This window comes from Psammomys obesus, unplaced genomic scaffold, assembly GCF_907164565.1.
Source record: "Psammomys obesus unplaced genomic scaffold, mPsaObe1.curated_primary_1811, whole genome shotgun sequence".
Lineage (NCBI taxonomy): Eukaryota > Metazoa > Chordata > Mammalia > Rodentia > Muridae > Psammomys > Psammomys obesus.
The window spans coordinates 2,192,727-2,209,786 of NW_026596240.1; the positions used below are offsets into that span (position 1 = coordinate 2,192,727).

At 44.7% G+C, this 17,060-nt stretch overlaps 1 protein-coding gene across 1 annotated transcript in view; it reads right to left on the reverse strand.

Moving 5' to 3' along the window:
- Dnah6 (dynein axonemal heavy chain 6) overlaps positions 1 to 17,060 on the reverse strand; it is a 200,961-nt gene that overhangs the window by 17,505 nt on the left and 166,396 nt on the right. The window contains exons 63-69 of the mRNA XM_055596419.1: positions 16,513 to 16,703; positions 10,752 to 10,912; positions 8,579 to 8,667; positions 7,408 to 7,554; positions 5,036 to 5,174; positions 2,602 to 2,721; positions 1,538 to 1,659 (exon numbers count right to left, since the gene is read on the reverse strand). Coding sequence (XP_055452394.1) covers positions 1,538 to 1,659; positions 2,602 to 2,721; positions 5,036 to 5,174; positions 7,408 to 7,554; positions 8,579 to 8,667; positions 10,752 to 10,912; positions 16,513 to 16,703 — 969 coding nt within the window. The remainder of the gene's footprint in view (positions 1 to 1,537; positions 1,660 to 2,601; positions 2,722 to 5,035; positions 5,175 to 7,407; positions 7,555 to 8,578; positions 8,668 to 10,751; positions 10,913 to 16,512; positions 16,704 to 17,060) is intronic.

Consider the following 17,060-nt stretch of genomic DNA (forward strand, 5'->3'; position numbering starts at 1 on the left):
TGTCCTTTTCCTTTGTCCTTTCCCCCTCTCTTCCCTCCTCCCTCCACCTGTTAGGACAAGCGGTCAGAGGTCAGAGTGGAGTAAATAGAAGGTTTAGCCACAAGTATATTCTCCTTAAAGAAGAACAAGAGACGCCATGACATCATTTTAATGCTCTGCTGAATGGAGCAGTATCATTGCTGGCAAACATGAAATGAGATGTCAGAACAGTCATCTCTTGGTGTACTTTCTGGAGATCCCAGTGTTGTCAGATTCTTTGATACGGACGTAGACATCACCTTCTAACACATGTACGGGCAAAACTTAAATTGAAAAAGAAAATGATCCGGCTGCAGAGATGGCTCAGTAGTTTAGAGCACTGTCTGCTTTTCCAGAGGTCCTGAGTTCAGTTCCCGGCCACCACATGGTGGCTCACAACCATCTAGGCAGGGATCTGCTGCCCTTTTCTGACGTGCAGACAGAGCACTCATCTACCCCAAATAAATAAATAAATCTTAAAAAAAAAAGAAAAGAAAGGGAAGATGATCTCCTCGCCCCGACCTCTTCAACGACAATCTAATTCTTGACCGTTAGAGATGTCTGGCTCATTGGCACAGCCTGAGATTGTGCCCAGGGTCATGAGGGACTGTTAAATGCCATGTGCGTTCAGATTACTCTCTCGTTAAGGGTCAGCATCAGTAGGTCTCGACAGAGGAGTGAAACAATCCACCGTACTCTTTACAGCAGTTTTCAACCTTCCTCATGCTGCGACCCTTTAATACCGGTCCTCATGTTGTGCTGACCCCAGCCATAAAACTACTTTCATTGCTACTTCTTATATGTAATTTTGCTCTATTATGGATCATAATGTAAATATCTGTGCTTTCTGATAGTTTTAGGCAACCCCTGTGAGAGAGTTGTTTGACTACCAAAGGGGTCACAACGCACAGGTTGAGAATACTGCTTTGGAGCCAGTGCTGTGGTCTGTACCTCGACTACTTTGAGAGGGAAACATTAATTACCTTCCTTGGATATGTAGACATAGGCTCTGAAGGGCTGAGAAGAGACACTGGACATTTATAACTGTGCTGCTCTGATCTAACCGTGTATATCTATAACCGTGTGTAACATGAGCCAAGCGTGTCCAGTGAGGTGCGAGAAGGGAACACACACGTACACACACTCACACATGCGCACACGCGTGCGCACACATACAGAGGGAGAGAGAGAGAAAGGGAGGGAGAGAGATCTTTGGATTTTTCGAAGGCTGTGTCCAGTTGTATTAATTTTTCTTGAAGCCTTGAACATTAGAGATTAGCATCTTCATCTTTTCAGAGTATGAAGCCCAGGAGGATTCTGGACACTGCTGACAAATGAGTCTCATTAGAGACTCTAAAGGCACCAGGCTGAGTTGAAGCCATTGCTGAAAGGAAGGTTAGCCAGTCTTTTATTTTTTTTCCTGAAGGCATTATAGCTCACAGAGCTGTAAGGGCAAGGGTAATGTTTTGAGTTTATATACACAATATGAGTACATATTTTAAGCAGAAAGATCACGTACCTGGAAAACTAAGTTAGCATTTTCATGCATTCCAAAAATTTCTGGGTCATCTATCAAAGGCAGATCTTCAATGTAGTCCTTAAACTCTTGGAGGCTGTCAGCCAAGGGGGCAAAATAGATACCTGCCATTAAAACCACAGAAGACAAGATGTGTGAAATGGTCCGGCACCACCTGGCTTGATTTTTATTTTAATCAAAAATTATCTGTAGATGTGTGAGATTTCCCATGGTGTGTACATGTGAGTGCATGTGCCTAGGAGGCCAGAAGAGGGTGTTGGGTTTCTTGGAGCTGGAGTTACAGGTGATCACAAGCCACCCAACATGAGAACTCTCATCCTTTCCAAGAACAGTCTGTGCTCTTAACCACTCAGCCATTGTTCCAGCCCCACGGTTACATTCATTTTTCTTGAGGCCTTTAGCATCAAAGATTGGCATAGTGCTCTTTTCCGAGTATGGAGCCCAGAAGGATTCTGGATGATGTTGCAAGTGAGTCTCATTAAGGGATCCAAATTTATGCCTATGTTAGAAACGGTCTTTGCATTGGTTTGGTAAATGGATTCTAATTTCTCAAATCAAAGTCTTGGAATATAGGCCACTGCCCTTTTTCTAATGATGAAGAGACACACAGCTGACTGGAAGCAGAGTCTAGCAACTTGGCAGTAGAGGCTTTTGTGAGCTTGCACTGTAGTAATCGGATTCCTTCCTCTAAGGACTGACACTCAAGGCCATCCATCTCCCTGCTGTCTGACCTAGAATGAGGTACCTCCAATTCATACGTCTTCATTACTCAATATTTGGTAATGGAAGTGTTTCCTAATCATATTAAAAATGCATTAGCCCAGAGCTCTGAGAATGCATTTAGATATAATACAATCAAGTTTAATATGGAGCTCACTCACAGCGGTTGCTATATGATACACACCACTGTGTTTTTACTGTGAGCTTTGCCAGTCAAACACAGGATGGGATGAAGCTATGAAGGTGGATAGGAAGCCTGGTTGGAAAGCTGAAAGCTGATGTCCTAGGCTTCTGGGGAAGGGATTTTTTCCCCATAAGATATTTACCTGATTCAGAGTATTTATAATTAGCACTCAGTGTTTCAGGAGAGAAAAATCTCTTCAAGACAGTTCGAAGGCACCTCTGATCCCATGTATCAGTGACTCTCCCGCCATAGGTAATTTCACCTGAATGGGAGCACACATTTTAAAATACATTGCTATATATGTTTTACATTAATAAACATACCCAACTTCTAATAACTTTATTTATATACACATTTAATTGTTATCATAAGTAGTTGCTTTGTCCCTCTAAGATATAAGTCAGTTTTTAAAAGCAGGAAAAAAGTCTGATATGTGTATGTTATCCTAATAATTTTATTTAATTTTCAAAAATTTTAGGTGTACGTATGTGATTTTTGTGTGAGTTTAGATGGACTACGTGTATGCAGGAGCCCACAGACAGCATAAGAGGATGTCAGATCCTCTGGAACTAGTGCTATAGGCAGTCATGAGCTCCCATGTCAGTGCTGGGACTGAACCTGGATCCTCTGCAAGAGCTCTTGGCTGCTGAGCCATCTCTTCATTCCCATAATTTCACTTTATTTTTTCAAATAACAGAAACTAAAGCCATTGGGCTTCTTCTGACAGCACTGGGTTCTCTGCAAGAACATCTGGGCAACTTCTGGCTGCTAGGAACCTGGCTGGAGGCTAGACAGCAAAAAAGTGTGAGTGGATCCAGCCAAGAGCAGCTGAAAGCCATCAGGTTATAAAAGAAAAGAGTTTGGCTCCTTGATTATCTCCTTTTGAGAAAGCAACAGCAGGTTTCATTTATATTAAAAGAAAAGCCATTGTTTTTTTTTTTAAACAGAAGTGGGGAAAATGTTGTGGGTATGAACATGTTTTTGTTTTGGTCCCAGGTGTGGGGTGTGGGACTGATTCAGATGGTCCACAGCAGCAGATATTTGCCAAATGCCGGCTCTGAGAGGAGCTCTTTGCCAGCTGCAGATAGTTTGAATCTCAAGACTCTATAGAGAGAGTAAATGCCAGAGCCCAGAGAGTGTGGAAGCTCAGAGAAAGAACGAGGCTGCTCCTGCTTGCCTCTTGCTGCTCCTGGTTGCTGTTGTGAGACAAGAAGTTGGACTGGCTTCAAGGAACCTGACGACCCTAGCTAGCAGGAAGCAGCTAAGAGAACTGCATCCCCTCTCTTTCTCTCACCAACCCTTTCTCTCTCCTACCTGATGTTGGGGTGTTGAAAGGGATTGAGGTGGAGTAGGGAGGACAAGATAAAAGAAACGTAAATAAAAGAGTTCTAAAACGAACGCCTAGAGGCTTCACTGAAGGATTTCTTCTGTTTTCCTTTGTTTCAGAATGTTCTTGACTGTTGACCCCCAGTGACCATCAGTTTCTAAAATGTGCTTTCCGTGAGCCTTTGCCTTTGTTTGAGCTTACTGAGTAGAGCAGGAACTTACATTTGTAGAAAGACAGTTGATCTGCACCTCATAAATTATTACTATCAAGCCAGGAAGGAAAAGATAGATTCAAAGTGAGAGAGCTTGCCTGTCAGAGATTATGTCAGGGGGAATTAAAATTTATGGCTACACTGTCTCTCTCTCTGCAGGGATGCATCACCCGCATGCTTCAGTGTTGCTCCAACCAACAGGAACAGAAAGGGACCACATGGAATGGTTTTTAATGTTAAGATAATACCTTGGGAAAATTCTAGATTTACTGGCATACTTTACTGTTTATTACTGTAGTGTTCCCAAAAAGATTTCCTGGACGAGGTTGTCAAGGTTGATGTAAAACTTCAACATACTGACTCACGTTAAATATTTAGAGTATGTCTGGGGCTGAGGAGATGGGTGTCAGCAAAGCGCGTGCTCCCCCAGGATGAGAAGCTGAGTTTGGATCCGCAGCATGGCCTAGAAGCCAGGTCTGTCCTCTTAGCACTGGGGGAGGGCCGAGACAGTGGGTCCCTGGAGCTCACTGGTTGGTCAGCCGAATGGGTGAGCTCCAGGTTCAGAAAGTGAGGTGGAGTCCTACCGGTGGCCACAGCCCCAAAGAAAAAATGCCCCCCCCTCTGCCCAGGGGCCGTGGGAGTGGGAGGAGGGAGGAGGAGGAGGGAGGAGGAGGAGGGAGGAGGAGGAGGGAGGAGGAGGAGGGCACGATTAAGAGACACTGTATGTGAAAATTTCAAAGAATGCTTACTTCTAGATTTCTTATGCCCACACGCACATCACACACGTGGGTGTGTACATACGCCACTGACATACATACAAGTGATGTCTGGCATTATTGTTATTGGTGAGAAAGGTCTCTGTGATTTTTTATGTGCAAACGTTCTCACGATGTACTTAATCACTACTGTGAGTTCACCGGTGGGGACACCAGTTGTCACTGCCAGGGGTGGGCACCGTCTTCACGGGGCGGGGGCGGGGCGCTGTGAATCGGCGCCTCTGCTCCACAGCCGGATGCCCTGGCTAAGGGCCACACTCACCAGTGATGTAAATGAGCGCATCCCAGGGGATCTTTCCTTCATGACAGTAAAGGTTGAGGTTCAGCAAGGCGCATTCCCTATCGCTGTCGTTGAATTCATAGCAGATGTTCCAGCCAAGGGGGCCAAACTTCTTTCTCTCCTAGAATGGAAGATGAGAACATTTCGAGATAAAGCTGATGAAGTTAATTTTGTATAATGACAATGAAGTTAACTTTCAGTATGGAAAAGACAAGTTTTCATTAAAGGTGGGCATCTCTGAACTGCAGCCGGTTAAAAATATTTGGTTCCATTTCAGCCAGGCTTTTAGCAAACAGGCCAGACATCTTCGTTCAGTATTCCCCATGTTTCTAAAAGAAAATTTGTTTTTCCTTTAGATTTGGCAGATCTATCAAAAGAAACTTCTGCAGGGTAAAAGAAAACATTTCAAAGTAGGAAAAAAAATGCCACCTGGAGTTTGGCATAAAAATACACTTATAATTATGAGAGAGAAAGGGAAGTGTGGGGGTGGGGAGGGAGAAAGAGAAAATCGTACTTGTTTTATTTCTGTAGCTGTGATAGAATATTCTTACAAAAACAAGTTAAGGGTGGAAGGGCTTACTCGTACTTCCAACTCCAGGGTACAGCCTACAGCTATGGGAGAGCCATGGCAGCAGGGACTTGGAGCAGCTTGTCCCCGACACACAGGCAAGTGCAGAGAGGATGCTCATTTGTTTCCTTTGCTCTTACACAACTCACAACAGAGCTCAGGGAATGGTGCTGCCTACAGTGGGGCCGTGTCTTCCGGTATCAGTTAATCAAGACACTTGCCCATTGACACAGCTCAGGCCAAGATGCTCTTGATAACCCCTCCCGGAGACTCTCCTTCCAGTGATTCTAGGCTTCTCAAGCTGCACTTACAACTAACCAACACAGCCCTCTCCCCTGCTGTTTTAAGGAGCTTATGTGTGCCTCACAGTCATGGTGTGCCATGCTGGCCACCTGCTGACTTCTCCATGGTGACACAAAAACTACAGACAACTAAAATTGGTTTACATGATCACAATCTTTGTGCCATCACTTCCCATAGTGAAATCCCCTCTCCCTTTGCTATTTTACTATTCTCCTAATTTCTTAATTTCAAACTCATGGTTGGGTCAGATGTTGGCTCTTTTCTCTCTCGCAGCTCAGACCTTTACTAAATACTGTACTACCATGGCACCTCAGCTGCTTCTGTCACTGGCATATAGGTCCGTGTATGGACTTCCTGATCTCTTCAGACACATTTTGTTTACTTATTTATTCCATATCTCACATCATTACCCACCCCTTTTTCTCCAGAGACTCTCTCTGTAGAGCAGTTGAAAACCAGGAAGCTAGTCTAATCAATACACCTAGAGATAAGTGGAGTCAATAACTCAAGTACAAGGTCACAGGGCATATAGCATAGGGTTTCAGGCTGTATAACAGTCCAAGTGATGTGTCTTGAACAGATGGAAGGAAACTTGTGCTGGTTTGAAATTTTCTTTCAGAGGGTTTAGGGTTCAAGTGATGGATAAGAAGTCTCTTAAAGGTGTTGAACTTATCCAAATGAGCAGGTAGGAGTAAACTACCACAAGGAAAACAAGTGAACCAAACTGAGTGTGGTGACAGGCCCCTGCCATCCCAGCAGTGGGTAAGACGGGAGGCTGCAAACCCAAGGAAAATCTGGGCTGTGTGCTGAGTGTGAGTGTGGAGACTGTGCCTCAAGACAACCGGCAAGAAATGAGGTGAGCTGGAAGACTGGCATGTGGACATGTGGGTGAAAAAAGAATGAAAATATTCTTGGAGTTTGTAATTGTAGGTTATTGAGGAAAAGGGGCCATTAATTTTGGGACAAGAATCTAGAGGGGAAGCAGGGTTGGGGTGTGAGTCAGAGCTGAGCTGTTGTATTCAGGTGGTCACCTGGGTGATGACATTCTGCACGAAGATCAGGAAAGAGGCAAGGGCCGTGAGAGGCTGAGGCGAGGGAGACGCAGAGAATGGTGGCTGAGCTGAATGAACTTTGGTTCTAGCACAGAACGGGCCCTTAGAGTCTCAAGACGCCATTTCAAGCTTTCAGTTACATCTTAACTTACTGCTGTTAAAGAGCCCAAACAGCATCTGTACAGATGCCCCAAGGTTCAAGACTGCTTGCTGCTCATCCAGAGGACCTAAGTTTGGGTCCCAACACCCTTGTCAGGTGCCTCACAACTACCCCTAGCTCCTGCACCAGGCGATCCGACACCCTTTTCTGGTAGGCCCAAGTACCCATCTCGTGGTATGTGAGTGAGTATGCACACTCACACACACATTCATGCAAATAAATAGAAATAAGAAAATCTTAAAAAAAAAAAAAAAAGCAGAATGGAGTGTACCTGAATGATCGCATGGAAGAAGCAAATGCCAAATATTAGTTGTCTCCATTTCCTTCCAAGTATATTTTCTTCAAAAAAGGACGGTGTCATTTCAGTAAAGGCTCGCCTGATATTTGCGCGCAAGCCTTTTGGAGGCTCATTGGTCACCTGGGTTTAGAAGCAGCATATATGACAGAGAGGGTGATTTTATTTCTGGATGACACACATAGACTGGAGCTGCTGAGCTATGGATAACTGATGCCCACGGGGGCATTCTTGGCATAGTCAGTCCTGCTTTGCACATGCCTGCACGCGTGCGCATGACTGTGTTTCTGTGCATACCCATGTGAGCTCAGGGGCTGGAGAAGGGTTTAGGTATTCTACTCTCACGCTTCATCTTACTTATTTAAGACGGAGTCTCTCACTGACCCTGGAGCTCAGGCTAGAGACTGGCAACCCCAGCAATTCTCTCCTTTCTGGCTTCCAGTAGCACTGGGGTTACAGGCATAGATGTTGTACCTGTGAGTGCTGGAGATTTGAACTCAGGTCCTCGCGCTTGCACACCAAGCATTACTCTCCCAAGTTATTTCCCTAGTGCCACTACTTTTGTCTTGTTCAACCATAGTCCATGGTGAACAGAGCCTAGTGGGGTCCTCAGAACTGTCATGGTTGAAACAGCATCGCATGAACCCTAGCTATTTCCATTTGGGGTCCTTCCCTACTTTAAACATAAGTCAGAAAGCTTAGCAAGTCTCCATTGGATTTTGTGGTCATATCAAAATACAGAACTGCCCTACATACCTTGTCCCATGATGCCCCATGATGTGAGGGTAGGGAGAAAAGAGGCATCTCTTGTTTCTCATATGCAGATTCCCCTCTTATTGGAAACTCACTCTCAAATGCTGAGACAGCCCCTTAGCTCCAGGAGGGGCCTATTCTCATCACTCCGTGAGGAGCGAAGAATCGGAGGAGCTGAATGGCCAATAGACCAGGACATGCAAAAATGAGAACTGTCTGGGGAAATCTCTTTCTTTCCTGCTCGAATTTGAAAAGAATTATTACTGAGCTCTACCTTCCCACCCTGGCAACACAGTCCCTTACATGGCTTGGTCTGCAAAGTCTATGGTCCATGCAACCCCTAGGTGGCTTCAGGGACAAACTCTCTCATACACTAGTTACATACATATATTACCTTGACAGAATTCTGAAGAACTGTCACAGGAAATGTGGGACTGGGCATGGAGCTTAGAAAAAGCCGGAAAGTGTCCTTGATTGTCTGATCTGTTTAAAACAAAGACAAAACAGCTGGAAGGAAAATTTATAGCTTGTAGTGGTGTTTTGTTTTACCCCCTCCCCCTGAGAAAAAAGATATTTTAGGGAAGGAAAACAGTGTTGTAAAGGGCATTGAAAGATGCAGTTTATAAATTTCAAGTATATCATAAAGTGTCTGAGGATGAAGGTATGAGTAGTTGATCTTGAGATTTCCTGGCGGGGGGCTTAGCAGTCTGAAAGCTGGCATGTTCCAATAACGAAACTAGACATCGCAATAAAAATATTTATCTTTATTTATTATCTCTGTGTATATTATTGGTTCTTTGAGAATTTTATATGTGTTCTGATCATTTTCATCCCTCCCCAGAAACTCCTCCCAGATCCCTTTCATACAACTTTGAATCTTTTTTTTCTTTTTCACCTATCAAGTCCAGTTTGTGCTGTGCAGATGTTCCTGGATGAGTGGCTTCCAGTGAAGTGTGGCCAGCTTATCAGGGGATCCACTCAGCAAAAGTCCACTCTCCCTTTCCCAGCCGCTATCAAAGGCCAATAGCTCCTCATCGAGGGGCGGGGCTTTACTCCCTCCTCTGTCAGTCTACTAAAGCTCCTTGAAGAGCTGGCAAGAAGCTGAAGGAGCCGAAGAGTTTAAGTTAGCCTGGGTACAGTTAGCCTGAGTAAAGAGCCATCTTGACTGGGAGCTGAATTCAGGGACCAGGAAATATCACAGAATGTACCCTTGGCAGAGAACAAAGTTAATTCTCCTAGCAACAGCCTCCAGGAAATATAACAGAACAAATGCTTCATAGACAATAGAGACAAACTCCCTGGCAATAATCAATGGGAATCGGTTGGAAATTGGGTGGGAAAATTCTCAATGTTTCAGATATGGTTTAGAAAAATGGCCATTGTGATTATATGCCTTAGCCATTGTGATTGTGTGCCTCAGAAAAGGTCACCCCGCCTTGCTTAACTTCACCCAGTTCTGTAACACCAAGGCTTGTGTCCCCCTGCTTGCTGTCATGGAAACCCCTTGCTCGTAGACTTTCCTTTTAAAAATCCTGTTCACTCAGAGCTTGGGGTCCCACTTCTCTACTGCTGCGTCAGTGAGACTTGGGTCCCGAGTTTGATTGCTCTCGTAATAAAGCTCTCTTGCTATTGCATCAAGTTGTTTCCTGGTGGTCTCTGAGGGTCCCATGAATCTGGCATTACAGAGCTCTACTGCCAGGAACTGCTTTTGGGATGCTGGAACTTGTCATTTTTCATTGGAAGGTGAAAGTTTCTCTCTCACCATTTTCCATTTAAATGTACAGGGATGGCACTGAGGAGGAGGGGCCGTTCAGGGAAGGTAAGTTGATGACCAAGGCAGCTAGGTTCCCTGCAAAGAAGCAGCTTCTCTCCTCAACAGTCAGCAGAGAGTACATGTGCCAAGGGTCTCTGAAAGCTTCCGATGGTTGGCACGGCCCCAGGGAAAGGGTACTGGACACCCTAGGCCTCCTGGGTCTGCATTTTTTTTTTTTTTTTTGAGATGGATCTATGATGTAGAGCAGACTGGCTTCTAACTCACAGAGATCCACTTGCCTCTGCCTCCAGAGCACTGGGATTACAGGGTGAACCGCCACACCCCGTCCTGCGCTTCTCCATCTCTGTTCTGTTTTATGTTAGACTGCGTGTCCTGTAGCCCAGGCTAGCCTTGGCCTTTCCAAAGATGACGCTGCCCTCCCAATCTTGCTTTTCACTTCACGAATGCTACAATGCTGAGACCTGCCCATTCACCTTGGGGGTGATGTCTTTTCTGACAAGTCTGTTCTAGTTTCTCTTATGATACCCGTGGGATACATTTCAAGTTCAGCTGGCTTCCCATAGAGCACAGTGTGAAGGAAGTGATTCAGTGGGCTATCTGTCCCCTTACTTGGAGTCCAAAGGCCTATTCTGAACCTTGATTGTGGAACTTTACCTAACATCCCTGTTGCTCAAAGCTTCCTTCATAGGAGAAAAACACAAGGTCTGCAATGGAGAGTTGCCACTAGGGCATCTGGACAGGAAATGCTGTGTGAGGGTGATGCCATCACTTGGGAGTCGTGTGCACAACTTACTTGGATCCGTGAAGGTTTTGATCAGCTCTTCCATTGCCAGCATCCAAGAAACAGCAAGATGGCAGTTCTGCAGAAATACCCAGTTTCCGCTTTTCATTGCATCCTTGATCATCTTCTCAGCAATGGGGCCTTGCCCTTGTCCCAGAGAAATTGACTGTACTCTGGATGGGACAACAGTGGAAGACAGTCATGCTATTTGTAAGCAATACAGATATTTTAATTAATTAAAAAATTACATTTGTCTGTATTCTCTGTACACATGTAGTATGTGCGTCATATGTATGTACATGGGTGATAAGGTTCCATGTATATGAAAGTCAGAAGACGTAAGCTGCTTCTCTCCTTCTGTTGTGTGGGACCCAGGAACTGAACTTAGGTCATTAAGCTTGGCTGCAAATATCTTCACTAAGTGAGTTTCAGATTCACTGCATAGTTCAAGCTGGCCATGAATTTTAAATTCTCTTTCTTCGTCTCCTTAACATTAGGGTTACAGGTGTGTACAATGAGACCTATCTTGCCAATCTTTTATATGATCTCTTTTTAATATTTTCATTTAAGAAATATTTCCATACTTCAGCTGATATGATCTATATTAGTCTCCATGCCTACTACCAGCTATCAGGATTGATTTACATGCACAAGATGAGGTACCAAAGTGTGTATTGGTCATCCCACTGACTCAGGACTACATACCAAAATGATTTTTTTTCTTCATTGCTCTGAAGTGTTGCTTTCATCATAAATGGTGTCCCAAAATAGGTGGGCCTATTTCTTATTTTTCTCTTCTTTTTCTTTATCTATTTATCTAGTTTTGACTAGGACTGTGATGTCTAAATGACTGTAACAGGCTATACTAAGTGGGAGAGTCTTTCTGTAAGATGTTTCTCTGTCCTTCCTTAGCTGCCTAAGGCGCTTTCTGGTTGGTTAAATAAAGAGCTTAATGGCCAATAGCTAGGCAGGAAGAGATAGGTGGGAGAAAAGCATTCTGGGAAGAGAGAAGCAGGAGATTTATGCCCACAAGGTAGAGGAGGCTGGACCTATAGTGACTGAGAAGAGGTGATGAGCCATGTAGGAGAAGGTAGATTGGGGTAAACAGGTTAATTGGAGTTGTAGGACCCCGGCGGGAACCAGCATAAGGGAAGGCCTTAAGCAATGCTAATTAATGAAAAGTCTTAGTGTCATTATTGGGAGCTGGAGCCTCAGGGACAGGATGGCTTTAGCTGGTGCCACATGTTGGCACCAAATGTTGTTTTTAACAAAATCTCAGTCATTCAATTTTACCAATAAAGACTTGGGAGCCAGGTGCACCCAGCTGACCTTCCTCCTCAGCCAACATCCTAAAAAAAGAAAGTCTCCTTCCTCATGACTTCTGAAAAACCCCTCAAACTGAATGCTCTTCCTCCTACCTCCTGTGCGTCTCTCTATCCATCCTCCAGACTTCCTCTTACTCTCTATGATATTTTCCTACGTTCATTCCCTGTCAACTGGTTGTTTATTCCACTTCTTGACCTACGGTTGACTTTACTTAATCCTGTTTACAATTTTCAAGCCGAAAGCTCTTGGTTTAAAGTTGTGTGCTAAGGCCGAATCACATCACAACTACAACAGGTTTTTCCAGTAAACAACACAGTCTCAGGGTTCACAGTGTGATCAAATATCCTGCAGCAGCAAGTCCTGACGTGTTAAAACGTATCGTCCCATCTTGTTTTGCTTCAGTAATACTTATCCATTTTTTTTAACCATGGTAACATGGGCACATCAGTGTCTTCTGGTATATTTACAATGTTGAATGGCTAGTGAGTGACTGCTCTTTCCAGAAATATTTTCACAGCCCCAAAGAAACCTCATACCCACTATTGAAGTTCTTCCGAACAACAAAACCAATAGGACACACACCCACATGCACACACACGCACACTCGTTCTTAAAACTGTGCAGATACGGTCTCATGATATGCACAGATGTGTGTGTATGTTCATGTGTGAGATGTAATGGGTATTGGCGCCTATGATATGGAGACAGGCTAACCCAAAGTCTTCCATCCACAAGCTGAACATGCAGAAAGCTGGTCATTTCATTCTGTCTGAGCCTGCAGGCTTTAAGAACCAGGGAGTCAGCACCGAAGGAGCGTAACATGCCTTCAGCCACCTTTCTGTGCTTTCTGTCTCCTCCCCAGGGACTTTTATGTTTATTCCTCTCAGGCCTCCACTAGCTTTTCTTTTCTTTTTAAAAATATTTACTTATTTATTGAATTCGTGTGAGTGCTCTATTTACATGTATGCCTGCATGACAGAAGAGGGCATCAGATCCCAGTATAGATGTGGAAGCTGGGATCCAAAAGGCGGCAAGGGAGATAGAGTCACCGACTTGGGAAGCAGACTCTGGCAGCCAGCACGAAGTCTGGTCTATCCTTATTATACAGCAGCAAGCTTTTTAAAAAATTAATGTACTTTTATTCACTTGACATTTCTCCCCATCCTTCCTCCCATACCAGCCCTACCCTCCCTTTCTCCACCTCCTCTATTTCTCAGAGAAGGGGAACCCCTTTCCCCATCCACCCCAGATCATCAAGTTGTACCAGGACTAAGCGTGTCCTCTTCCCATGTGGCCTGGCAAGGCAGTCCTGCCATGGGGAAGTGATCAAAAAGCTGGCTGGAGAGTCCTTGTCAGATGAAGTCCCCACTTTCCTGTTGGGAACATAGCCCTGGGACCCTTCCTAAGGGCCTGACCTGCCAGATAAGCACTGGGCGCCAGCAGGCCATAGCTTCTTACAACCCATTGTTCCCAAAACTGTTTGCTTTGGGACACATCCGTGACCACCGATGTGACCACCAATATTATCTTCGGGCCTTGTAACTCTTTAACCCACCTTCTTAGCCTTGGGAACTTCCCACCAAGGGCCTTGGTATTTTTCCACTACTACTCCCCTTTCTCGCCCCTCTCTCCCGCCCTGCCAAAACCACGTTTTAAAAGAAACACCAAAGTTCAATAAAAGAGACACTTGACCGGCAACCGTCTGCTTGTGTCCTTTCTCTCTCTCCCCCATCTTTTTCAGGATTGACCCCCTTCGCCCCCACGAATAACTGAGTCCCGAGGGACGGGACACTTTCCTTGAGGACCCACATGAAGCCTAAGCTGCCCATTGACTACATTTTGTAGGGGCCTGGGTCCATGCATGGTCCTTCGATGCCTCAGCAAGCCCCTCTGGGCCCTGGAGAGGTGGCTCCGTTGGTCTTTTTGTGGAGCTCCAGCAGCAAGCTTTTTATATAGCCTTTGGATCAATGGGCAATCTATATAAGCTCTGGGCTAGCCAGTGATCCCATTGTCACTCTGGGAGATGCCACGCCTGCCAGCACCTGAGGGGACTTCCGTGCAGACAAGGAAAGCAGGCGTGGTTCCAGGCCCATTCTGAGCATTTATCAGTTGGCTGGGATCCTCTGTTTCTGTCATGCGATATGCCAGTGGACATGGACACTCATACCATAGAGTGGTGTGGAAGCCTCCATCACTGTCCACTGGCTTCCACCTGGGGGCCACAGCACCCACATATACATGGTTGTGAGCCACCATGCGGTTGGCCAGTGCCATCTCTCCAGCCCCTACTAGTTTTTCTTTATCTTTCCTTTCTGCTCTGAAAAATCTCAGTTGACCTGTGCTCATACCCACGGTGTCTTTTTCCATCTCCTTACATTTGTGCTGCACCCCTTCAGTGAAATCTCAGTATTGTGTTTTCACCGCTGTAACCTCTACTTGGTTATTGTATGTAAACCCTGTTTATTGATATCCTTATTTGGGTGAGATATATTTTGTGTTTTCCGATAGTCCCTTATTTGTGCTTTCCTTTAACTGTTATGAATAGAATTAAAACAGTACAAGCTTTTGTTATTTAAATACTGAATGCATGTGGAAAATAAAAAGTTGATTTTAAAGACATATAGAATAGGGTCACAGTTCAAGCTGACCCTGGAAGGGGGTTGGGTGAGGAATAAAGAATGGCCGACAGGTGTAGGCATGCAAATGGACGGGAGGATTGTGCTGACTAGCTGACGACAGTTAATTGTTAGAGAGAACTTTGATGGAGATGGCAGTTACACAGATCTGGTCAAAACACACACTACACGTCTGTCTGATGAATATACTATGTGTCAGTTAAAATGTATTTTTAAAGTTTTATTGTGTTATATTCATTGTCTTGCATTCTCCAAAGCAAGTTGCTAATTAATTATTTCCCATGTGAATGAACCGTATGCTCCCATTTCTCTTGTTTCTTTGGATGCACTGTAGTTTTTTGTTTTTTGACATGTAGACATTTTGGTTGCATAACGTGGCAACTACAGAAGTCAGGTTGTCCCTTCTCCTATTGCAATTTGCGTGGTTGCTATTTTTACCTAATGACTTTTCTAATATCTGTATCTTTTATGTTTATTTTTCCTGAGACAGGGTTTCTGTGGGTAGACCTGGCTGTCCGAGCACTCACTCTGTAGACAAGGCTGGCTTCAGTCTCAGAGGTCCGCCTGCCTCTGCTTCCCGAGTGCTGGGCTCAAAGGCTTGCACCGCCACTGCCCTGCTAATGTCTGTATTCTTTGCAGTGTGTACACACTGACAGCTCTGGTTGGTCGTCTTAGTGGTCAGGTGTGGTGAACCAGAGGTTTCACTCTGTGTCTGGACGGACAACAGATTGTTCAGTTTGCACGTGGGCTCTGTATGCCTGCAGGGATATGCTCTCTGTATATCCATCAGGGAAGAGGAAAACTGCCCTGACTGTCAAAGTGGGGCACAGTGTTTTCTAGACTGAAGCAATGGCTCTTCTTGGGTCTCAAGTCTGCTGGCTTTGGGCCTGGAGCTCACACCATCACCTGTCCTGGATCTCTGCCTCCCAGACCTGGTCTGGAGCCACATATATCATCAGCTCTTCAGAGCATCCCAGAGTGCTGACTGAGGAACTGGGGACCTCCCAGACGTCATAATTGCATGGCTCACTTCCTTATAATAAATTCCTATAAATAAACATACATGCACACACTCATGTGCCACCCATATCAGTAGCCTATGATTCTGTTTCTTTGCAGAAGCTTAACAAATGTGGAGCCTAAATAAAGAGATAGGGTCTATCATCTTTCGATAATTCTTAGTCCAGGGACTAGGCCAACTTTATTTGGATTCCATTGAGCTGGAGGTCATCCTAAGAAAGATGAAATTATAAGAACATAAAGGATCCTGTTCCTAGCCAGGTGTGGTGATGCACGTCTATAATCCCAGCACTCTGGGAGGCAGAGGCAGGCGAATCTCTGTGAGTTTGAGGCCAGCCTGGTCTACAAAGTGAGTCCAGAACAGCCAAGGCTACACAGAGATACCCTATCTTGAAAAACAAAAAAGAATCCTGTTCCTAAACATATTTGAACATAACGAGCAAGGTTCACTCTTTTTATGACTATATGGTTGGTAATCATGTATTAAATGCTACACGAGTTCTAATAGGCTTCCACTAGTTATGCTTTAACTTTAGGCAATCTCTCTTTGGGTCAGATGAAATTTACACACACACACTTACGATTTTGTTCCCTCTTTAGTAATACCCATGGCTGAGTAGTAATCCTATTTAGTCAGTGCTACTTGAATGGAAAAGCCAGCTCCACATGGGAGAAACACAGGCACACTTGAGTCTAAGTGATGATCCGGATGATAATACTCTCTCTCTGTCACCCACACACATGCACACACATAAAAAACATGTAACTACAACTCTGTGGTGTGATCTTACCGTTCCGCATACCCGCTCTCCCGGGCAAATCTTTGAAAGGCACCCATGGGATCAGAGCCTGTGCTCAAGATGAACACCAGGGGGGTGCTGTTTGACATGTCCTGGTAGAGCGTGGCCAGGTCCACCGGGGGCGTCTCAATGAACTGCTTGCCAAGATTTTCTATCACAAAGTCTGTAAGGGCAAAAACCACCTGAAAGTTGGAAAGAGAAAATGTATTAAAAGTAGTATGCTGGACTGAGGAAGACTTTACATTCCTATCCCAATATTCACCCTCTTAAGAGGATGCTCTGTACTTTGGTATTTTAAGAAGCAACTTATTTTATTTTCAACTATGTGTTATGTCTACATGTAGACATGTGCATGTGAGTGCAGGTACCTGTAGTGGCCAGAAGAGGGCACTAGATCCCATGGGCTGTATATGCCATGTGCAAGAGACCAGCTGTTAGCTGCTTAAGGTGGGCACTGGGAATCAAACTCAAAACCTTTGAGAGTGTGTGTGTGTGTGTGTGTATGTGTGCATACACTAAATGGCATGTGCAGGTATGCA